This window comes from Blastomyces dermatitidis, assembly GCF_000003525.1.
Source record: "Blastomyces dermatitidis ER-3 genomic scaffold supercont1.8, whole genome shotgun sequence".
In the NCBI taxonomy this organism is placed as follows: domain Eukaryota; kingdom Fungi; phylum Ascomycota; class Eurotiomycetes; order Onygenales; family Ajellomycetaceae; genus Blastomyces; species Blastomyces dermatitidis.
Window position 1 is genome coordinate 3325258 of NW_025544781.1, and position 21492 is coordinate 3346749.

General features: G+C 35.9%; 3 protein-coding genes across 5 annotated transcripts; 2 read left to right on the forward strand and 1 right to left on the reverse strand.

Moving 5' to 3' along the window:
* Positions 1-11635: 11635 nt before the first annotated feature.
* Positions 11636-12892, reverse strand: BDCG_07453 (anaphase-promoting complex subunit 11; the record flags this gene model as incomplete). Of its 3 annotated transcripts, none has more annotated exons than XM_045423245.1 (5): positions 12662-12892; positions 12378-12582; positions 12272-12303; positions 12136-12199; positions 11636-12063 (listed from the first exon to the last, which is right to left on the reverse strand). In XM_045423245.1, exons 2-5 carry the CDS (start codon positions 12517-12519, stop codon positions 12035-12037), a joined length of 267 nt encoding a protein of 88 aa, XP_045282153.1. In that variant the 5' UTR covers positions 12520-12582; positions 12662-12892. The 3 variants fall into 3 exon arrangements, with proteins under 3 accessions (XP_045282153.1, XP_045282152.1, XP_045282151.1); XM_045423244.1 differs by having other exon boundaries at positions 11986-12063; positions 12098-12199; positions 12729-12799; XM_045423243.1 differs by having other exon boundaries at positions 11986-12063; positions 12098-12199; positions 12378-12642; positions 12729-12766.
* A 383-nt stretch (positions 12893-13275) lies between these two features.
* BDCG_07454 (thiosulfate sulfurtransferase) lies at positions 13276-14142 on the forward strand (the record flags this gene model as incomplete). The annotated part of the gene is made up of 2 exons (XM_045423246.1): positions 13276-14033; positions 14091-14142. The coding sequence occupies 2 exons, from the start codon at positions 13276-13278 to the stop codon at positions 14140-14142; spliced, it is 810 nt and encodes a 269-aa protein (XP_045278680.1).
* Positions 14143-15099: 957 nt separating this feature from the next.
* Positions 15100-16484, forward strand: BDCG_07455 (uncharacterized protein; the record flags this gene model as incomplete). Its single annotated transcript, XM_045423247.1, has 2 exons — positions 15100-15220; positions 15289-16484. 2 exons carry the CDS (start codon positions 15100-15102, stop codon positions 16482-16484), a joined length of 1317 nt encoding a protein of 438 aa, XP_045278681.1.
* Positions 16485-21492: the final 5008 nt, after the last annotated feature.

Consider the following 21492-nt stretch of genomic DNA (forward strand, 5'->3'; position numbering starts at 1 on the left):
GAAGAGTGATGAGTGAAAGAGCATCTGATTGATACTGCTTCACTTGTTAAGAGAAAACTCCATGCCCAGGCGAATGCCATGTATGCAAATGAATGAGGTGTGAGAAAGAGAATGAGAGTGATGAACCAGATTCAAAGAAGTCTACTCTCTACTCAAAAGAAGAATAAAAAGAGAGAGGTGATCATCACTGAAGTTGTACAATGATAACAGAAATCATATAATGATATAGTAATATAACAATATAGTGATAGAATAATATACTAATATAACAACACAGTGATATAACAATAGACATTGTATAATCAATGAGAAATCACTGAAATGAATATCTCTTCTAGTTAATACAAACAACACTCTTCTCTGCTACCTGAATTGAAAGGTATACAGAACCTCTCAGAGAGTTTACTCAAAGCAGTAAGAAAAGCAGCTGAGATCACTGAATCAGAATTGAAGCTCTGTATGTGTATGAGAATTCTAAATGAGATTGAGACCTTGTGTACACAGTGGCAGGCTGAGACAGAAGTTAAATAACAATTGACATTCACTGTGAATCAAGCATTCACTATGAAGAGCTTCACTGACACAATCATCATCATTAATAAGAATAGAGAAAATCAGATCTTAGGCCTGCAGCAGAAGATTAAAGATTTATACAAACAGATGACTATATCAAATCTGAAGATCTCATCATAATTGTTCACAATCTCTTCAGAAGTATACACATCATTAGAGATCACTGCACAGAATGAGAATTTAAGCATGAAATATATCAAGCTGAGAGATCTGCTGAAGTCATCAAGCTTCAATAATAATTAAAAAAATAATGCTGCAATCAGCTGACTAAGTCAGATGCAATCATATTATCAGATTAAACATGAACTCACAGACAGACAGTCAACAGAATTTCAACAAGTCTTAAAATCTATCATGTTTCTACATGAAAAAGTGAAGTTATTATAAATGACTGATGAAAAGATGAATCTTACAGATCTGAAGTGATATTCATTCTTATGAATATGAAATGAGTTTTTCAAATGAATCTTGTATAACTTTGAGAAAGTGAATATATGAGATAAGTGTTATGAACACTTCACTGAGTGTAGACAAGTGAGTGATCTTACATCATACTTCACACACTTCAGCTTATACTATCTTGTGTTGAATGAAGAGCTTTCAATATCTTTCTATTTACAGATCTTCATTCATGATCTTACATCTGAGTTGAGAGTGAAATGAAAATGCTTAATCTCATAACCAGGCATGATGAAAGAAGCATATAACATTCTCATTGTATGAGAACAAGTGAGTCAATTGTGATAGAAAATACTGCAATTGAGTATGTCTCAGTGAAGAATGAGTAATCAGACTTCTACAACACAAGTCATACACTCAGATATAATGAATCTAGATCTGAATGTCATTGCTAAAGTGCTGAATTCTCTGAAAAAGAAATCCCCTGAGTGAAAATCTTGATATTATGAGCATTGAGCTTGCTTTAACTGCAGACATCAAAATCATGATGCAAAAGATTGCATTCAGTGTACACAGTTAAGAGAAGCAAGAGAGTCAAAAAACTAGCAGAATCAGTGAGCTCAGAGACACTCACTGATATTCTATGAAAAGTCTTCAAAGTGAAAGAGATGTCTGTGTTAGATGACTCTCTGAATTCTGTGAATGTCAAGAGAAAGCAGGCTTCTGACTGAGATGCAGGTGAGGATGAAGTGAACACTTATCTCAATGTCTTAAGATCTGAAATGTTAATGTATAGAGGACACTTGAGTAAGAATCAAGAGATGGCTGCAAAAGTGTTAACAGACACAGAAGCTTCTATACAATATATTAATGATCATATAATCTGAAGATTGAAAGAGGTCTGCTGAGTGAAGAATCTCTGACACATAAAATTATCTGATAACTGATATTTGATATCACCTGTAAAAGTAAGAGTTTTCTTACACTTCAGAGAATGATCTTGCTATATTTGAGTGTGAGAGCTGCAGAATGTGAAATACAATCTTATTCTTGAACTTGATTGATTTCAAAGGTTCAACCTGCAGATTCAATGATGTACATGTCATATGCAGTTGACTGATAGAAAGAAAATGATTCATACAATTCTATCAACTGATATGAGAAGAACATTTCATGCCTCTGATATAGAAGAATTAAATCTGCTTACACATTAATAAGCAAAGAGAATGATTCACAAGACCTCATCTGAAAGCATTCTGTATATCATACAGAACCCAGAAGCAGAGGAAACTAAGATAAAAGATATGTGAGAGAATAAGTGTATGAAGAAGCTTCTGAAGAAGTATGAGAAGATCTTCTGAACAGATCTTTCATCAGAATTGCTGTCAGAACAAGAATTCATACATGAGATTGACATAAGAGATGTAAAACCAGTCAATCAGAATGCATACCCTCTGTCACAAACACATCTCAAAGAACAGAAGCATCAGATCACAGACCTTCTAGAACATGATCTTATACAACTCTTATCAAGTATGTGAGGCTTTTCAGTTCTATTCATGAAAAAGACAGATGAGAAGTGACAAATGTATATTAATTATTGAGCACTTAACAAGCTTATAATCAAGAATGAATATTCACTGTCACAGATTCAACAACAGTTGAATACAGTTGAAAACATCTAATATCTATTAAAGATCAATCTTCTCTCAGAATACTGACAGATTCATATAGATGAACTGTTAGTTCTGTGAATCACATTTAATATGCAATGAGAGAAGTTTAAATTCCTGATAATGTTATTCAGTCTGATAAATGCACTCATCATCTTTCAAATGATGATGAATACAATTCTTTATAAACAGAATGAAATCTCATGTCTTATATATCTTGATGACATTCTAGTCTTTTCAAACTCATATAATAAACATCTGAAGCATCTCAATGAAGTGCTTACAACTCTGACAGAGCATAAGCTCTATGTCAAATCAATCAAGTGTGTGTTTGAAATGAAAGAGTTGAAGTTCATAGAATATGTAGTGAGTGATGACTGTATACATTTCATTCTGAAGAAATTGAATGTTATAGTGAATTGACTGCAGCTGAGAAGTATACACTATGTATAACAGTTTCTTGAGTTGATCTCATACTACTGCAGATTCATCAAGGATTTTGCATGAATATCTGCACCACTCTCAGATCTCTTAAGAGAAACAGATGCAAATCTGCAAAAGAAGAAGTTTTATTCAATTATCTGAAATACTGCATGCAAAGAGGCTTTTCTCACACTGAGAGAACATATAATAACATCTTCAGTGCTTATTCAATCAGATTATAATAAATCTTTCTACATTGAGATGAATGCATCTGAATGAGCTATCAGAGACACTCTTCTACAGATGAGCAAGGACAGCAAGCTGCACTTAGTGACATATGATGATAGAAAACTATTGAGCACTGAGCTCAATTACTCAGTGTATGAAAAGGAATTGCTAGTGATCAAGCACACACTGGCATTGTGAGATAGATATATTGACAATGAGCATATGACAACAGTGATCACAGATCATGAAAGCCTTGTCTATCTACAATCAATGATAAAACCTTTCAAACACTTAGCATGTTGAATCTCAGAGTTCCAAGCATACAATCTTCATATCAAATACTGAAAAGGATTGAATGCAGTGATGCTGAATGCAATCAGTTACAGACTCAATTTCATGAATAAGAATTCTGCAAACCAGGCACAAGGGACATTCATGTTAAATATGCTGAGAAGATGCAAGGAATCAGAATGAGTGAACATCATGATCTCTCACTTGAAGAATGACAAGATGTTGAATGACAAGTGTCTCATGAAAGTAGTAGAAGAGATGCTTCTGAACTTCAAGCTGAAGAAATTGAAAAACAAAAATGACATTGTGCTTTACTGTGATCTAGAATATGCAGAAGCTTTCTATCTAGAACCTTTATTTAGACATGACTTAATAACTCACATGCACAAGAAATTCAGTCACTTAGAAAGCTCTGAACTCATGAGTATACTTGAATCAAGAGTATACTGACCAAGCATGACTGAGAATATTCAGACATACACTCACAAGTGCCTGAATTACCAGGTTGTGAAAGAATCTAAGAAAGGGTTAGAATGTGAAGAAGTGTAATATCAGATGAAGTGTACAATACAATTGTTTAAACAATGAGAGATGAACCTCATAGACATATTACTGCAAACATCAAATGGAAATCAATGAATAATCACTGCTATTGATTACACTACTGACTGGCCAGTCACAAAAGCAGTTTCAGAGATGACAGAGAAGATGATAGTGAAGTTTCTACACAATGAGATCTATATCAACTATGAAATACCGCATGAGATTCTAACTGATAACAGTGTGAATCTCATAGAAGGAGCAGTGAGGCATTTCATAAGCCAGTTACAGATAAGACATTGTAGAACAATGTCATATCATTCACAGATGAACAGGAAAGTGAAACACTTGAATGAAATCTTAAGCAACATGCTGATGAAATATCTAGTGGACAAGTCTATGAGACTATGAGATGAATATCTCAGGCAGGCGCTATTGACCACATGGATTTGACAGCATGCAGTCTTCAAGTGTTCATCATTCTACCTGTTGTATGAATTGCATCCGCGCATCCCAGAGAATGCTTTGGAAAAGATGAGAGAGAAAACAACAGTCACAGATGTGAAATCAAGATTGAAAGAGATCAGTCACACACATGTAAAAGCTAACAAGTTACTCCTGAACTGAGCAATTCAATTAAAAAGAATATGAGACTCACTTGTTAAGAAATCAAGTCTTAAGATAAGAACATGAGTTCTCATATATAATGAGAGTTCTGAGAAGTTTCAATCTAGATAATTTGAGTTATATAAGATACTTAAATCACATTCTCTGAGAATGTATGCATTGAAAGAATCAGAGAGACAGATCTTATACAACTTAATCAATAATTCATAACTTGTGAAAGTAAAGATGTAAGATCTGAGCAGATTATGATCATCTGCAACACTATCATTAGTGTTGAAAAAGAAGAAGCTTACAATTGAAAAGTCTTGTGAAGTAAGAGAAATCATAGACACTTATGAATCAGATGATCTCACTTATTTCAATCTTTTCACAATTATAAGAAAAGAATGAGAAGAAATGAAGAAATCAGGTGAATATCACACTTCAATAAGTGATGAGACTGTAGCTGATTGTATGATAACATACTGCAGACAGTGAGTACAACACAGCAAAGAGCAGTCTCAAAGCAGCAGACTTGTATATGAGTCAGATTGCAGAAGAAAAAGAAATTCAGAGTTAAATTCAACTGTTTACATCAGTTCAATTATGAAGATCACAGAGAATGAACTATCTGAAACATCTGTGAATACATGAGATCAAGTCATCTCAATCTCTGAGAACACTCAGAGATCAGATGAGGTTAGTTTCAATGAGCTGTTTACTGTAGTAATCTGAGCAGGTGAAGAGAGACAGTATAATATATAAGACAGAATCATAAAAAGTTGAAAGCTGCTGAATCTAGTCACTGAACACTGTATTATATAGAGATTATATAAGAGTAGTGACTAGCAGATAAAGAAAAAGTATAAAAAAAGAAATGATGAATTGATCATCAACTGTAAGAGTCAGCTGTAAAAGACAAATGTCATCATACACACTTTATTCATTTTCATACATTACATGTTTAATCTATTTCCAACATCACACCACTCAAAAAATATCAAAAAACAAAGAAAATCTTAAAACTCAAGGTCTGCAAGAGATTCAAGAGCTGCAAGTCACTCTTACAACAATATTACACATGTCTCTGATTTCTCTATCACTCTGTGTACAACATTAATGTCATTTATCACAAGATTGGCTGAAATGCCAATATAGAAATGCATACACATATATGTAGAGAAATTGAAGAAGAGCATGAGACCTGCAGAATCAGAAGCCAGGGCAGAGAGAACAGAGATGAAAGAAACAGAAGAAGAAGAAGACATAGAATCAGATAAATGATGACAGAAGTCATTCAGAGCTAAATGCTTATAACTCAGAATATGTACAATCTTCCTCACAGAAGAGAGAGAGAAAGTGATGAGAGAAGCTTAAGAATAAGAGAGAGTAGTCTTGACAGTGTTATCATCTTTGATCAGAATGATCTCTGACATCAGAGCAACTAAGAATCATTGTTAGTATATGAAAATCATAAAATCAGAAATGAGAACAGTTACTGAATGAACACCTGCTAGTCTTAGAGTTGTACACACAATTGCAACACACATGAGGCTTCTCAGAAAGAGAGAGAGAAACATGAGAGAATGCAGAAAGCAGAATACAGTATATGAACAGCTCATTCTCACAACAACATCTCAGACAAGATGTATGAGCCTCACACCCGCGGGTGTAAAAGAGTACAACATCCATGTTTTCATTTCTGAAAACACAGATATCTTTTGCCTGCATCACAAAGTCAGACAATAGATATCAGAGAATAGAACAATACAGATCTATTATCTCAAAGAAATTCATCAGAGTGAATATTCCTGTAATATTGAACTTTACAGTTATAAAAAGTTTCTTAATATCTGTGAACATTATGACTTTATGCACAGTAAAACTCATAACAATTTCTTCTAAGAACAGAAAAATCAGTATCAGAAAGAAAAGATGAAAAAGAAAAAGACTTACAATCTTGACACTGTTGAAGAGAAGAGTGATTATCTGATATGAATGAATAATTGTCTCATCATGAATATTTAAAATGAATATAATAATCAGTATTCACAACTGAGCTTCAGATAGTTGTGTTATACACAGTCTTCATACAATAAATCATTCTAGAGATCAGCAAGAAGAACAGAAGTGTACACACTGAGAAATATGATTCACTGAGCCTACACAACATCTCCTTGAAACAGGGAGAGCTAGTAAGAAAGACAGAGACAGCAAAACCAGAAGTAGCGGGAGTAGGGATTGCGGGAACAGGAATAGCAGAAGTGGGAGAATCAGACACAGGGGCAAGTGTAGAAGATTAAGAGGAAGCAGCAGAAGAAGAAGCAGCAGAAGAGGCAGAAAGAGATACTGAAGACTCAGTCATACATAATACAGACAATTTCTTCATTATCACATTCTTCAAGTTCTCAATCAATGATTCAACACTGAATTCACTATCATCAGCAGATGCAGATCTGTCAATATGTAATGATTCTATATGAATAAAAACAAACATATCAGCATCTGTGTTTATACAAAATCATGCCAGGGAACATAATCAGAAACTCACTGAGAAGAAGAAACAGTTGAGAGTGTATGAGAAGGTGAAGAAGATGTGTCATCATTCATGATAATATGTTATTCTGGCAATTGTTAGAAGATAAACAAGTTCTGATCATATATATTTCACAACATGTTACACTTACTGCTAACAAACTGTCTGATATGAGCACTACAAGAACACTTGTTGTAGAAATGAGAGGCCATTGCCAGAAACATGTACAATATGATAGATGAACAGATGAAAAGAGTTGAATAGAAGAAGAAGTAGAAATCTTGAATGAGATGATGATGTTCAATGATGATGATGATAAAGATGATAATTGAAGAATGAGAAAAGTTAGTGAATAAGTGATGTAATATAGTGGAAGTTTCTTTGTGACAGTGTACACAGAATGCTAGCTGAATTAGAGATAGATCACATAATTGTGAGATGCTAGTGGCAAGCTAATCTGCATGAAGCTAGAGCATACAACATGGTCACATGAGTGTGACTGAATCTGGTGGAGAAGAATGTGGTTCAGAAGAACATACAATCATCAAATAATAACGCGGCCGCTTCTGAACTACTAGTGTATGAATGTAAAGAGGGCTCTAGCGGCCACTAATTAATTTAGCGTACGAGATTCAATATATAAGAAGCCGGCGTACGCCTGTAATCGTACACTGGCTTAAGCAACCTTTGAATCACAAATCTGTTGAATAAGAAATTTATATATATTAGTAACTCTTCTGCTGCAGCTTCTATTCTCTTTGTAAAGAAATCAGATAAAGAACTTCAATTCTGTGTGAACTATCAGAAATTGAACAGATTAATTAAGAAGAACTGCTATTCTTTATCTCTTATCAATGAAACTCTAGCTTGTACTGAACAAGCTCAATAGTTTATACAACTAGCTATCATCACTGCATTTCATAAAATTCATATCACTGAAGAAGATGAATAACTTACAGTATTCTAAACATATTATAGTCTCTTTGAATGAAGAGTTACACTCTTTGAACTGATTAATGCTCTCAGTACATTTCAGAAGTATATCAATTAAGCACTCTGAGATTTTCTTGATGAATTTGTATCTATATATCTCAATGACATTCTCATCTTCACTGATGAGTTCAGAAAAGAACATCAAGAACATATACAAAGAGTATTATAATAATTACAAGAAGCAGAACTATCAATAGATATTAAGAAGTATGACTTTGAAGTCAAGAGTATCAAATATCTAGATTTTATCATTGAAGCTGATAAGAGGATTTGAATGAATTCTGAGAAAGTCTTTATTATTCTTGAATGAAAAGCTTCATGTACTGTGAAAGATGTATGAAGCTTCATCAGATTTGCTAACTTCTATCAGTGATTTGTATAAAACTTTTCAGATATTGCAAGATCACTTACAGAACTTATCAAGAAGAACTCAGTGTTTCAGTGATCAGTAGACACTGAAGCTGTATTCACACAGATAAAGAAGATATTCATCAATACTTCTCTACTAATGATATTTGACTCTGATTATAAAATAGTTGTTAAATCTGACTTCTTTGACTATGTTATAGAGAGAGCTATATTACAATATAATAATGAAAATATCTTACAATTATACATCTTCATGTCTAAGAAATTGAGTTCTGCTGAATACAACTATGAAATCTATAATAAGAAACTTCTTACAATTATACACTGTCTAGAAGAATGAGACTCTGAACTCTGAAGTATGTCTGAATTTGAGATAATCACAGATTATAAGAATCTCAAGTACTTTATAACTATCTATAAACTCACTGAATAATAGATACAATAATCTAAGTTCTTAAGCTGCTTTCATTTTACAATATACTATCATTCTGACACTCAGAACTTGATGACAGATGCTCTCTTATAATGAGAGCAAAATATATTATTCAATGTAACAGATACTCACTGAATGAACTGAGAGCATCAGCTCTTGAATTCAAAGATACTAGTTGATTAAGATGAAACAGCTCACAGTACTATACATACATCTTCAATTAGAACTGTCACTGATATCTTAACTTCTCTCAAATCTACATTAGATAAGCTATAACATACAGCAGCTTAAACTGATGAACTTCTTCAAACACTCACTGAAGCAGTATAATAAGAAGCATCTCAATTTTCTTCAGAATTATATGTAAGAACTGACATCTCAGAATATTCAATTGATAATAATAACACTCTATGATTTTATAAATAATACTGAGTCTCTCACTCTGAATTCTTACATATCTGAATAATGCAAGAGATGCATGATTCATATATAACTGATTATTCAGACTGTGAATAACTGTATAGAATGATCTTCTGAGAGTTCTATTAATCTGAGATATTAAACAGCATCAGATACTTTATCTGAAACTGTAATTACTATTCTTTCATTTCTTATAAAAGAACTGTAGAAAAGATCTACTGAAATCACTTAATATTTCTGATAAAATCTGATGAGATGTAGTAATTAACTTTACTATCAATCTATCTAAGAGTAAGAATTGTAGAAACATTCTGATTATTATAAATTAATTGAGTAAAGATATAATATTGAAATCTTGTAATAAGATAAATACTGAACAAGTCACTGAAGCTTTTCTACAGAGCCTGTTCTATTAAATATATGAATTACTGAGATTTATAGTATCAGATCAGAACTGTCAATTTATAAGTACTCTCTGAACTAGAATCTATTAAGTTCTTAAGATTATATACTATCTATTAACTGTCTATCACTCTGAGACTGATAATGCATCAGAATAGATAATTCAGACTGTAAAGAATTATCTTTATAAGTTCTATAATCACTTAGAAGATGATTGATATAATCTTCTTCTATATACAGAGATTACTATTAATAGTTAAGATATTATTTCAACAGATATAAGTCTGTTCTTTCTTATACATAGATATTATATGAAAGTATTGAATCTTCTAGAGACTACATAGTTTATATCAAACTCTCACAGTTTGATTCAGATTGCTGATAATATAGTAATAAAGCTCTAAGATACTCATGATTAAGCAGAGATGTTCATAATAACTGTGAAATAAGATTAAGAGAATTAAATCAATGTTCACTGAGACTTCACTGAGCAGTATAAGATAGAAGACTTAGTATAATTAAATCTTAAGAATATACAGATCACATATTCATCTCATACACTGAATTATCATTATATCAAGTATAAAGTGATAGAAGTTTTAGACAGTTGTAACTATTATCTTAATATATCATCAGGAATTTATAATGTCTTCTATACAAGCTTGCTTTATCACACTGTCACTGACTCATTTTCTTCTTAACTGACTTCTGACTAACAGTTACCAGGCATTATAGAAGAAGATAATAAGCTTGAGTGAGAGATTGAGAATATTCTCAATAAGAGACTCTGTAATCACAGTTAATAATATCTCATGAAATGAGTCAGTTATAATCAACTGATCTGAACTCTGAGTTCTGTATTATTCAAAATAGCAGCTCTTGACTGATAAGAACTACTTCTGAAAGAGAGAGACTAATGTGATAAGCTGTGCCTGATTAATTATATAGACTATTTTATTACACTTCATAGATTTTAAATACTTCATTCTTGAATGTATATGCTCTGATTTGCAGCTATTCTTGATCACTGATCTTTAGCTGTTATAAATACATACACTTCAATTCTCAGTTATTCTCAATTATCAATTCTTAACTGCTATGAATATGTGTATATTATTCTGCTCTGAAGCTTCATCATGTACACTATCACATACATGTATAAATATTTATCTTAATTACTGATTCTTGCACTTTCTCTTTCTTTTCTTCTTTAACATTTTTATCTTTGTTATATAAGATCTATCAATATTATACTGATCTATTCAGTGTAGACCTCTTATATTTAATATCATTCTCAATAATGAGATCAGAATGAAAATGTAACTAACAATTTAAATATATTCTTTATCTAAGACTAGATTTTTATTTGAAAAGTGAATCTGAGATCTTTAATATTTAAAATAATATGATTTGAAATCAATGTAATAAATATATATTATAATCAGAAGTAATGATTTTAGATAATATAATAACTATAAAGTTTAATTCTAGTCTCAGATATAGTTATATAATCAGTCTACTAATCAGTTTAATCAAGATTGTATATAAAACTTCAAATTCTTATATTATCTTAAATTTTTCATAAGTTTGAATTTTGAATTTAATTTTAATCTATTAAATTATTAATGATATTCTAAAGCTGAGCTTCAGTTCATTTAAATAATTCAAATATTATAGTAATAATTAATGAATATTTGAAGATTAAGAATAATGATAATTAAAAATATTATAGTTATAATGATATTATAATTATACTGCAGTGCACTTACTAGAGAGAGTGTACTTAGCATGATTAATGTATTAACTTTGCAGTTTGTAGAAGAGTGAACATTGTTATTCTTAAAAGAAATCTGTTAGAGTGATAATTCTTGAGACACACTCACTAATATGAAATGTTAAGTTGCGCTTGGCATGATTACAACACATTTATTTGCAAGGGGCAGGAAGGACTAAATGGAGCTGAATGAAATAAAGGGTGTTCTAGAAATCAATATCGCGGTCGCTCGGTCATAATTGAATATACAAGCACCAGTGGCTGTAGGCGCTGGCTGATACGCCAAGGTTTTTACATTAATGAAAGTTGTTGTGATTCCCAACGCTCAATAGTATTCCGATGTTCCAAACGCCCTGATTAAGAACATCACGGTGTCATTCATCACCTTGTTTCCAGTCAAATTCTAAATGAAGTAGATATGTTAGCTTAGAAATAACAACAGAAAGCTGGGGGGGTGCTTCGCCAGGGCTCATACTTTGCCGGCACATGGGACAGAGTCCCTTCGAAGATTCTTGGCCAATCCATGTCAAGAGACAGTGCTAGGAAAGAGGATAGTCAGTTTCCATTCTTAAGCATCGGTGTGGAAAGGAGAGAGGATCCAAACACCGTACCATGTGAAAAGAGTGCCCGCATTTTCCAATTACTAGAATCATGTTAGATTTATGCTCCTTAAACCCCGGTTGCATGTACATATACTTGTCGGTATGAGTAACCCACATAACGAACAATCATCTCCTGGGAATTTACACGTGGGACACGTCCCGTCGAAATGAACCCGACATATCCCACACACCTCGTCCTCGGGCATATCCCATCTCCATGTTGCCACCGCGTTCCATTCTCTGAGAGTGACCTTCATGCGGACGGCACAGAGGATGCGAGGGAGAACCGTCAATGAATGGTAATTTTCAGGAACATAAAGCTGGAGCGCTTTCGTTAGCAACAGCACATTCAAACATCTAGAACGCACCGTTTGGCAATGCTGCGGAAGAGTGTTTTACCAGCGTAACGGATCAGCTTGGAACACCCACACCTAACCCCCGGTGTAGAACCAGTAAGCCCACTTACGTTAGACTATGGCCTCGTTATTTAACACAAGTACCGTTGGTATGAATTGTTCCTCACAGCCGTTTTATGGAATAGGGCGGCATATTCAGGATTGCAGCGGGTTCGTTCATTCATAGACTCTAAGCTAGTTGAAGCCGAGAAGGGCTGACTAAGCCGATACCGGCCTCACGGATTTATTATATTGACGTGGACCAAACTCCGCACTTCTTCCGCACAGATCTCCCCATCGTCACAGCGTTTTAGAAACCCTTTTTCTCGCTCTTAGAGGGACCCAAACTCCGTTATGTAAGAGCACGGCACAAATCAGCTAAGAGCTTCCCATCTGCCGCAAATGGCTTGTGCAGCTCTTCGTTCGTTCGGTATCTCATCCAGGAATTCCCTCCCCAGGTCTACCACTCCCGCTTCCCCCTGTTCTCCCCAGCGACGTTCGATCTGTCTTTCTTCCTATCTTGTCACACCGAAGGAGCTCAATGACGCCCTGAAGAAAAATGTGAGAACCAAAATCTCTACTTCACCGCGAGTGATCCCGCTATGTGCCACCTGGTTCATGCCCAATGACCCCGCAAAACGTACCGGCATTGAGGCTTTCAAAAAGTGCCACATCCCGCATGCCCGTTTCTTTGACCTTGACGCGGTGAAGGATCACGATTCTCCCTATCCCCACATGCTGCCGTCCAAAGAGGCTTTTCAGGCGGCGATGCAGTCCCTGGGAATTCGTCGGGATGATCAGCTTGTGGTGTATGACTCTGAGCAGGTAGGTCTCTTCAGTGCGCCTCGAGTGGGCTGGACATTGAGGGCGTTTGGCCATAGCAATGTCCACATTCTTAACAATTTCAAGATGTGGGTCCAGGAAGGATACCCAACTGAGTCTGGAGACGTTGCCCCTGAAGAGCGATCTAACTACCAGGTGGGCGACTTCGCCCCAAGGATGGTTGCTCATTTCCCGCAAATGAAAGAGATCGCCAATAACTATGGCAAGGAGGGTTCGGAGGGCATCCAGATCCTGGACGCCAGACCAGAGGGCAGATTCACAGGGAAGGACAGAGAGCCTCGTCCTGGCCTCCCGTCGGGTCATATCCCTGGTTCTACGAGTTTACCCTTCTCCGAGTTGCTTGATCCTGATACCAAAGCATTGCTTCCAGCTCCGGAGCTACGCAAAATATTTGAAGCCAGGGGAATTAATCCAAGGGAGCCAACAATCAGCAGTTGCGGCACCGGTGTGAGTGCCGCAATCATCGAGCTCGCGTTGAAAGAAGCCGACGACACGGTACCTGAAAATAGGCAGATATACGATGGAAGCTGGACGTGAGTACATGGATCCCGCACTGTTTGAGTTTGCGCTCAGAGCTGACGTCTGTGTAGGGAATGGGCTCAACGGGTGACGGAGGCGAGTGGCATGATTCGAAAGTCCTGAAATGCCTTAGAGCGGCCGTGTCCCATGGGGACCTCAGCTTGAATGACATTGCCTTCCACTGCATGTGTATTTATGACCGCATAATTTATCATCGTTCGTCTTCGTTCCAGTACTGTCTATTTTGGTACTTTTCTTTTCTGTTCTCTCTCCACCACCGTTTTAACATATCCCCCTAGCCCGTTCTGACCATTACATGTGATTTCCCTGCGCCAGGGTATATCTGAAAGCAGCGTTCTTTTATTCTGTGGTTTGTATTTGATAGTTGAGTTTACGTGTACTAGCAATTCCTTTTTATACTTGCAGCAAGAGAGCAATGCTTAGGTATGGCGAACCAATAATTAGCGGTTCTTTTTACTTCCATCCCCTGCGGTCTTTTGTCAGAGTTTGCGCAGCAAGCGATTTCCGTAGAATAGAACTGTGTCGCCGAGGTTATCTGGCTGCAAAGCGGGTGCTTAGTCAGCAAGTCTGCCAAGATCACCTCCACTCATCGCCCTTCCAACCCTTGACATCTTCATCGTCAAAACCATCACCACCAGCCGTCATCAAATGTCTACCATTCACTACGCCCTCCTATTCATCCTCGCGACGATACCTGGGCCATTTCAAATACCTCTTCGCGGCTCGTTTCGCGCTCACCTCGTTTCCTAGAAAAGCGAAAATGCTTCCTGTAACTGTCTTCTTTGACTACATTTCTTGCGGTCAGTGTGATTCTCCCCAACGAACTCCTCTTACTCCAATTTATCCTATTTGATTTCTAGTTGCTACTGAGTCCTTGCTGCGTACCACATAACCGTCAGTATATGTTGGCTAACCGAATTCTCTTGTGGAGCAGTTAATACAAAGTTCATATATACTTCGTGATATTTGATATATCGAAAAAGCTGTAATACACAACCTTACAAAACCAAAACCCGTTGATCACTAAACCTTTCGGAGAAAGCAAGTATAATAGACAGCATGTCGGTCGGCCGAAAAGTTTTTCACTGCGTCGTTGACGATACCGCGCTCACTACCAATATCAGCGAAATCAAGAAGTGGACTTCGTCCGGCGCCATCACTCTTATCGTGCCACTCTACAGTATGTCTTGAAGGTTCACCAGGTTATTATATACTTGGCCTCTGCGGCTTGCTGCTAACTTTCACTAGCCCTTGAGCGCCTCCGGGCGTTGAAGAAATCCGGCTCTCAGATCGGCATGAATGCTCGTGAAGCCGTTCGATTCCTGGATCGGGTGACGTCTGGCAAACATGACATTCCATCCTCAAAAATAGCACTCCAGGGCCCTATGGAACAGTTTGAGACATGGGAAGAAGCAGAAAAATACTTTCTTCCGGAGTTTGAGGAAGAGCTTGAAGATCTCTCGGAGAGTGATTTCGATGCTAATGAGAAGGAAACACGCAAGGACTTGGAGAGCGGTGACTCCAAATCTGAGCACACGGAGGCTAAAAGTCTTAATGAGATGTCCCAAATGCTTCTGAGCAAACTTAATTTTAAGAAGGAACCTGATGCGGTTTCCATAACTTCCGGCGGGACTCGCAGCCATGCCGCATCCCTCGCCTCGGGAAGTTCTCAAACAAGTCCCGAATGTAAGGCTGCCAAGCTCGCTGCAAATCCTGCGCTATCATCGAATACCAGGAACTCCTTGGATGGACACCGCCGCTCTACCTCTGGATCTTTTATACCGTCGGTGCCAGTTACCATCAAACCACTACTTATTGCAGTTCTCTGGCGCCTGCACTGCCAATCCGGCGCGACACCAGGTGTAAACAGCTGCATTCTTGTTACAAACGATCGAATCACGCAGACATGGGCCCAGAAGTTTGGCATCACAACAAAAAATATCCACCAACTGCGCACAGCTATCATCTACGAGGAGAAAGAATTCAAAAACCACTGCAAATACATTGAAAAGAACCAAACTACGGAACCCGAGCGACTGCTTTCATACCAAAACGAGAGTGATGAAGATGTGCTCGTATTCGTGCCCCGCAGGCCAGGAAAATCTGCCTCTCGGGGCACAACAGTTAAAAGACCAGCCACTCGTAAAGTTACAGCAAGTGATCGAATTTCTAATACTAGTACGAATGGCAGTAGCGTCAGAACAAACGCACAAATTGTTCCTGAGGCTGTTGTTGAAGTGCCATCTGTCCCCATCGATCCTAATTCTTTCAGCCGCAATTTTGGCCCCGCGAAGCCAAGCCCTTCTGCAGAAGCCACCACACCCAACGGAAATGCCTCACGAGGATTTGTTAGTTCTAGCCCATGCGGACCACGCCGTGGAGCTCCTCGTGTCCCCCCGCCTCGTGGCTCTACTCGAGGCCGTGGCAAACTCTGGGTTCCTTGAACATATCGTCTCCAGCAGCTGTTTCTCAGTTGCTGGGAGTGGTGTCTTACACTTTTTGAAACCTAAAAATCTCCTATGATCAGTCTAAACGAACGATAACACGACTTATTCAAAGCAAAAATAAAATATGCTGATCAAGAAAGGATTTGGCGAAACGAAATCAACCTCATTTTCTAGGCATGGTCCTTGGCTGGCCGCGCGCCCTAGAATATGTGGTTTTTTCTTCATGTTGAGTCTGATCGATCGATATAGCCAGCTATGCTCCGAAGATGTGGTTTGTTGGCTTTTACTAAGCCGAGACGGAGACTGATCTCCATTGCTCCTGTCTCCCCTGCCGCATATAAACTCGACGCTTTTTTAGAACCCTTCGCTTCGTGGCCGTTCACTTGAATGATTTTTCGGGGTCCTGATTCTGAAACCGAACATAAAGTCTCCGATTTACTATCTGCGTTCCTTTTGCGAGCAGCTTCTTTATCATTGTCTCTCCTCCATCAGGAACTGATGAGTATTTATCTTACCGCAGAGAACACGTCGTTGCTGATCGGAGTCAGGCCTCTGGTCTGGTTAAACAGTTGAACTGTGAGTTAGCGCGTGGATTTTGATATGCGGCTGCAAGTACGATGTAGATCTGATATTTTATGCTGAGTAGCAATTTTAAGATTGGGGTAGTGGTGGAAGTATGTAATAACTTATCTGAGTCCAGATTGTGACTGGAGGAAATTTTGTTCACCCCTGGCACCTACGCTCTTTTACTCTGGTCGCATTTGTTTTCATTGTTTTTCTCCCATTTTTCTTCTCTCTTTTTTTATTTTGAAATTAATCCGGGTTTCATGTGTCTTAATTAACCGGGATACGGCTTATTCATTGGCTCAAGTGAAATAACTTAATGCTCACTTCCGGGTGAGAAGCTCAAAGATATAAGTTTACTAGTGTGGAAGGTGTAAAGCTCGCTTGAATGAAAGAATGCTAGCCTAGCTACGGAGTACGGTGTATGCAGAAAGTGTTGGCCCTTACGGCCGTTGCGGTTAGCGATCCCACTAGATCACGTGACCCACCACTATATTATGTTCTTGTAGATAGATCTATTAATACACAACCTTCAACTATTCTACAGGTTATAGCCTGGATGGCACATTTTTCTTTTTAGAACATTGTACCAACATTTTTTTAACATAGATAGTTCATCTTTTTTGAAAAGACTCTCACTCTTTATTAGAGATATTATAAGAGGCCTACGCCGAATAGATCAGTATAATATTGATAGGTCTTATATAACAAAGATAAAAATGATAGAGAAGGAAAGAAGAGAAAGTGCAAGAATCAGTGATCAAGGTGGATATTTATACATGTATGTGATGATGTACATGGTGGAGCTTCGGGGTGGAAGAATATATGCATGTTTGTAGCAGCTGAGGATCAGTGATTGGGAATGGCTGAGAATCAGAGTGTATGTTCATAGCAGCTGTGGATCAGTGATCAGGAATGATCAAGAATCAGAGCATACATGTTTGTAGCAGCCATGAATCAGTGATCAGGAATGGAAGAATCTATGAAGTGTAATGAAATAGTCTATATGATTGATCAGGTGCAGCCTGCCACATTAGTCCCCTCTTTTCAGAAGCAGTTTTCATCAGTCAAGAGCTGCTGTTTTGAATAACACAGAACTCAGAGTTCAGATTGATTGATTGTAGTCAACTCATTTCATCAGATATTGTCAGCTGCAGTCACAGAATCTCTTATTGAGAATGTCTTCAATCTCTCACTTAAGCTCATTATCTTCTTCTATGATGTCTGGTAACTGTCAGTCAGAAGTCAGCTGAGAAGAGAACAGATCAGTGATAATATAATGAAGCAAGCTTGTATGAAATACATCATGAATTTCTGATAATATGTCAAGATGATAGTTATAACTATCTAGAACTTCTATCACTTTATATCTGATATAACAGTAGTCTAGTGTATAAGATGAATATGTGATTTATATATTCTTGAGATTCAATCATACAAGATCTTCTATCTTATACTGCTCTGTGAGATCTTATCAAATATTAGTTTAATTTTCTTGATCTTGTTTCACAGTTGTTATAAAGGTCTCTGCTCAGTCACAGATATCTCAGAGCTTTGTTACTATATTATTGATAATCTGAATTAAACTGCAGAGATTTGATGTGAACTGTGTGATCTCTAGAAGATTCAACACTTTCATATAATACTCATATGTAAGAAAGAATGAGCTTATATCTGTTAAAATGATATCTTGATCATTGATAGTAATCTCTGTGTATAGAAGAAGATCATGCCAATCATCTTATAAGTGATTATAGAACTTATAAAGATAATTCTTTATAATCTGAATTGTCTGTTCTAATGCATTATCAGTCTCAGAGTGATAGACAGTTGATAGATAACATATAATCTTGAGAACTTAACAGATTCTTATTCAGAGAGTACTCATGAATTAATAACTCTGATCTGATACTATTAATCTTGATAATTTATATATCTGATAGAATGAACTCTGTAAGAAGACTTCAGTGACTTGTTCAGTGTTTATCTTATCACAAGATTTCAATATTACACTTTTACTCAGTTAATCAATGATGATCAGAATATTTCTGCAGCTCTTGCTCTCAGATAGATTAATAGTGAAGTCAATTACTATATCTTATCAGATTCTATCAGAGATATTGAGTGATTTTAGTAGATCTTTTCTACAATTCTTTCATGAGATAATAGAAGAATAGTAATTACAGTTTCAGATAAAGTATCTGATACTGTTTAATATCTCAGATCAGTAGAATTCTCAGAAGATTATTCTATACAGTTGCTTATAACCTGAATAATCAGTTATATATAAATCATGCATCTCTTGCATTATCTGAGTGTATAAGAATTCAGAGTGAGAGACTCAGTGTCATTTACAGAATTATAGAGTATTATTATCATCAATTGAGTATTCTAAGATATTGATTCTGATACATAGTTCTGAGAGAAATCAGAGTGTTTCTTGATATACTGCTTCAGTGAGAATCTGAAGAAGTTCATCAGTCTGAGCTGCTGTATGTCATAGTTCATTCAGTGTAGAGAAAGTGAAGATATTGATGTCAGTTCTAATCAGAGAAGTATGTATAATGCTGTGAGCTGTTCTATCTTGATCAATTAATATCTTCAGATTCAAGAGCTGATGCTCTCAGTTCATTCAGTGAGTATCTGTTACATCAGATAATATATCTTACTCTTGTTATAAGAGAGTATCTGTCATTGAGTTCTGACTGTCAGAATGATAGTGTATTGTAAAATAAAAGCAGCTTAGAAACTCAGACTATTACATCTATTATTCAGTAAGTTTACAGATAGTTATGAAGTATTTGAGATTCTTATAATCTATGACTATCTCAAATTCAGAGATACTTTGAAGTTCAGAGTCTCATTCTTCTAAACAGTGTATAATTGTGAGAAGTTTCTTATCATAGATCTCATAATTGTATTCAGTGAGACTCAGTTTCTTAGACATGAAGACACATGATTATAGAACATCTTTATTATTATATTGCAATATTGCTTCTTCTATCATATAGTCAGAGAAATCAGCTTCAACAACTGTCTTATGATTGAAATCAAATGTTATCAGCAGAGAGATATTGATAAACATCTTCTTTATCTATATAAATGCAGCTTTGATGTTCACTGATCATTGAAATACTGAGTCTTTCTTAGTGAGATCTGTAAGTGATCTCATAATATCTGAGAAGTTTTGTATAAATTGCTGATAGAAGTTAGTAAATCTGATGAAGCTTTATACATCTTTCACAGTATGCAGAGCTTCTTATTCAAGAATGATGAAGACTTTCTCAGAATTCATTTAAATTCTCTTATCAGCTTCTATAATAAAACTCAGATACTTGATACTCTTGACTTTAAAATCACACTTGTTAATATCTATCAGTAGTTCTACTTCTTGTAGCTGTTGTAATATCTTTTATACATGTTTCTAGTATTCTTTTCTGAATTCATCAGTGAAGATGAGAATGTCATCTAGATAAGTAGATACAAACTTATCAAGGAAGTCTCAGAGCACTCAGTTGATATACTTCTGAAATGTACTGAGAACATTAGTCAGTTCAAAGAGTGTGACTATTCATTCAAAGAGATTATAATGTGTTTGAAATACTGTAAGTCATTCATCTTCTTCAGTGATATAAATCTTATGAAACATAGTGATGATATCTAGTTTTATAAATCATTGAGCTCATCTGATCTGTGCTAGGGTTTCATTGATAAGAGATAAGAGATATTGATCTTTCTTTGTCAATCTGTTCAGATCTCAGTAGTTCATGCAGAATCAGAGTTCTTCATCTGGTTTCTTTGTAAAGAGAATAGAGACTGTAGTAGAGAAGTTACTAATGTATATGAATTCTTTATTCAACAGATCATTGAGTGTCTTTCAAAGAAGAAGAAGTTCATCTCAGAACATGTTATAAAGAGAATCTTATGACAGTTCAGAATTCTTATCATTCTTTTTCTCTAACTTGATACTGTGATTCACTTCAGAATCTTGTAAGAGAGGTATATTTATAATATTGTCTTATCAGAAGACATCTAGATATTCATGATATTATTGAGAGAGTTTTGTACAAGAATCTGTTATTGTAACACAGAATAACTTTTCTAGAGTCTTTTTAATATTGATCAGACTGGCAGAATAGATTAATATATGATCTTGCTATCAGTGACTCTGTTGATAATTTTAGTGATAACTTCTTTTTCAGAGTATTTCATACACATTGACAGAGATCTGTGTCAGGTTCATGATCTTATGAATATCATTTTTGTAAACTCTATCATTGTTAGGAAATATCAAGCTTCTGTTTCAAGCATTTAATAAGATGTCTTATTCAGATAGTCAGACAAGTTCTAATATAAGATTATAATCAAGATTATCAACTTCATATGCATAGGCATCTTCATGTTGATGTCCTTCTATATCTATGATTAGCTTCATCATATA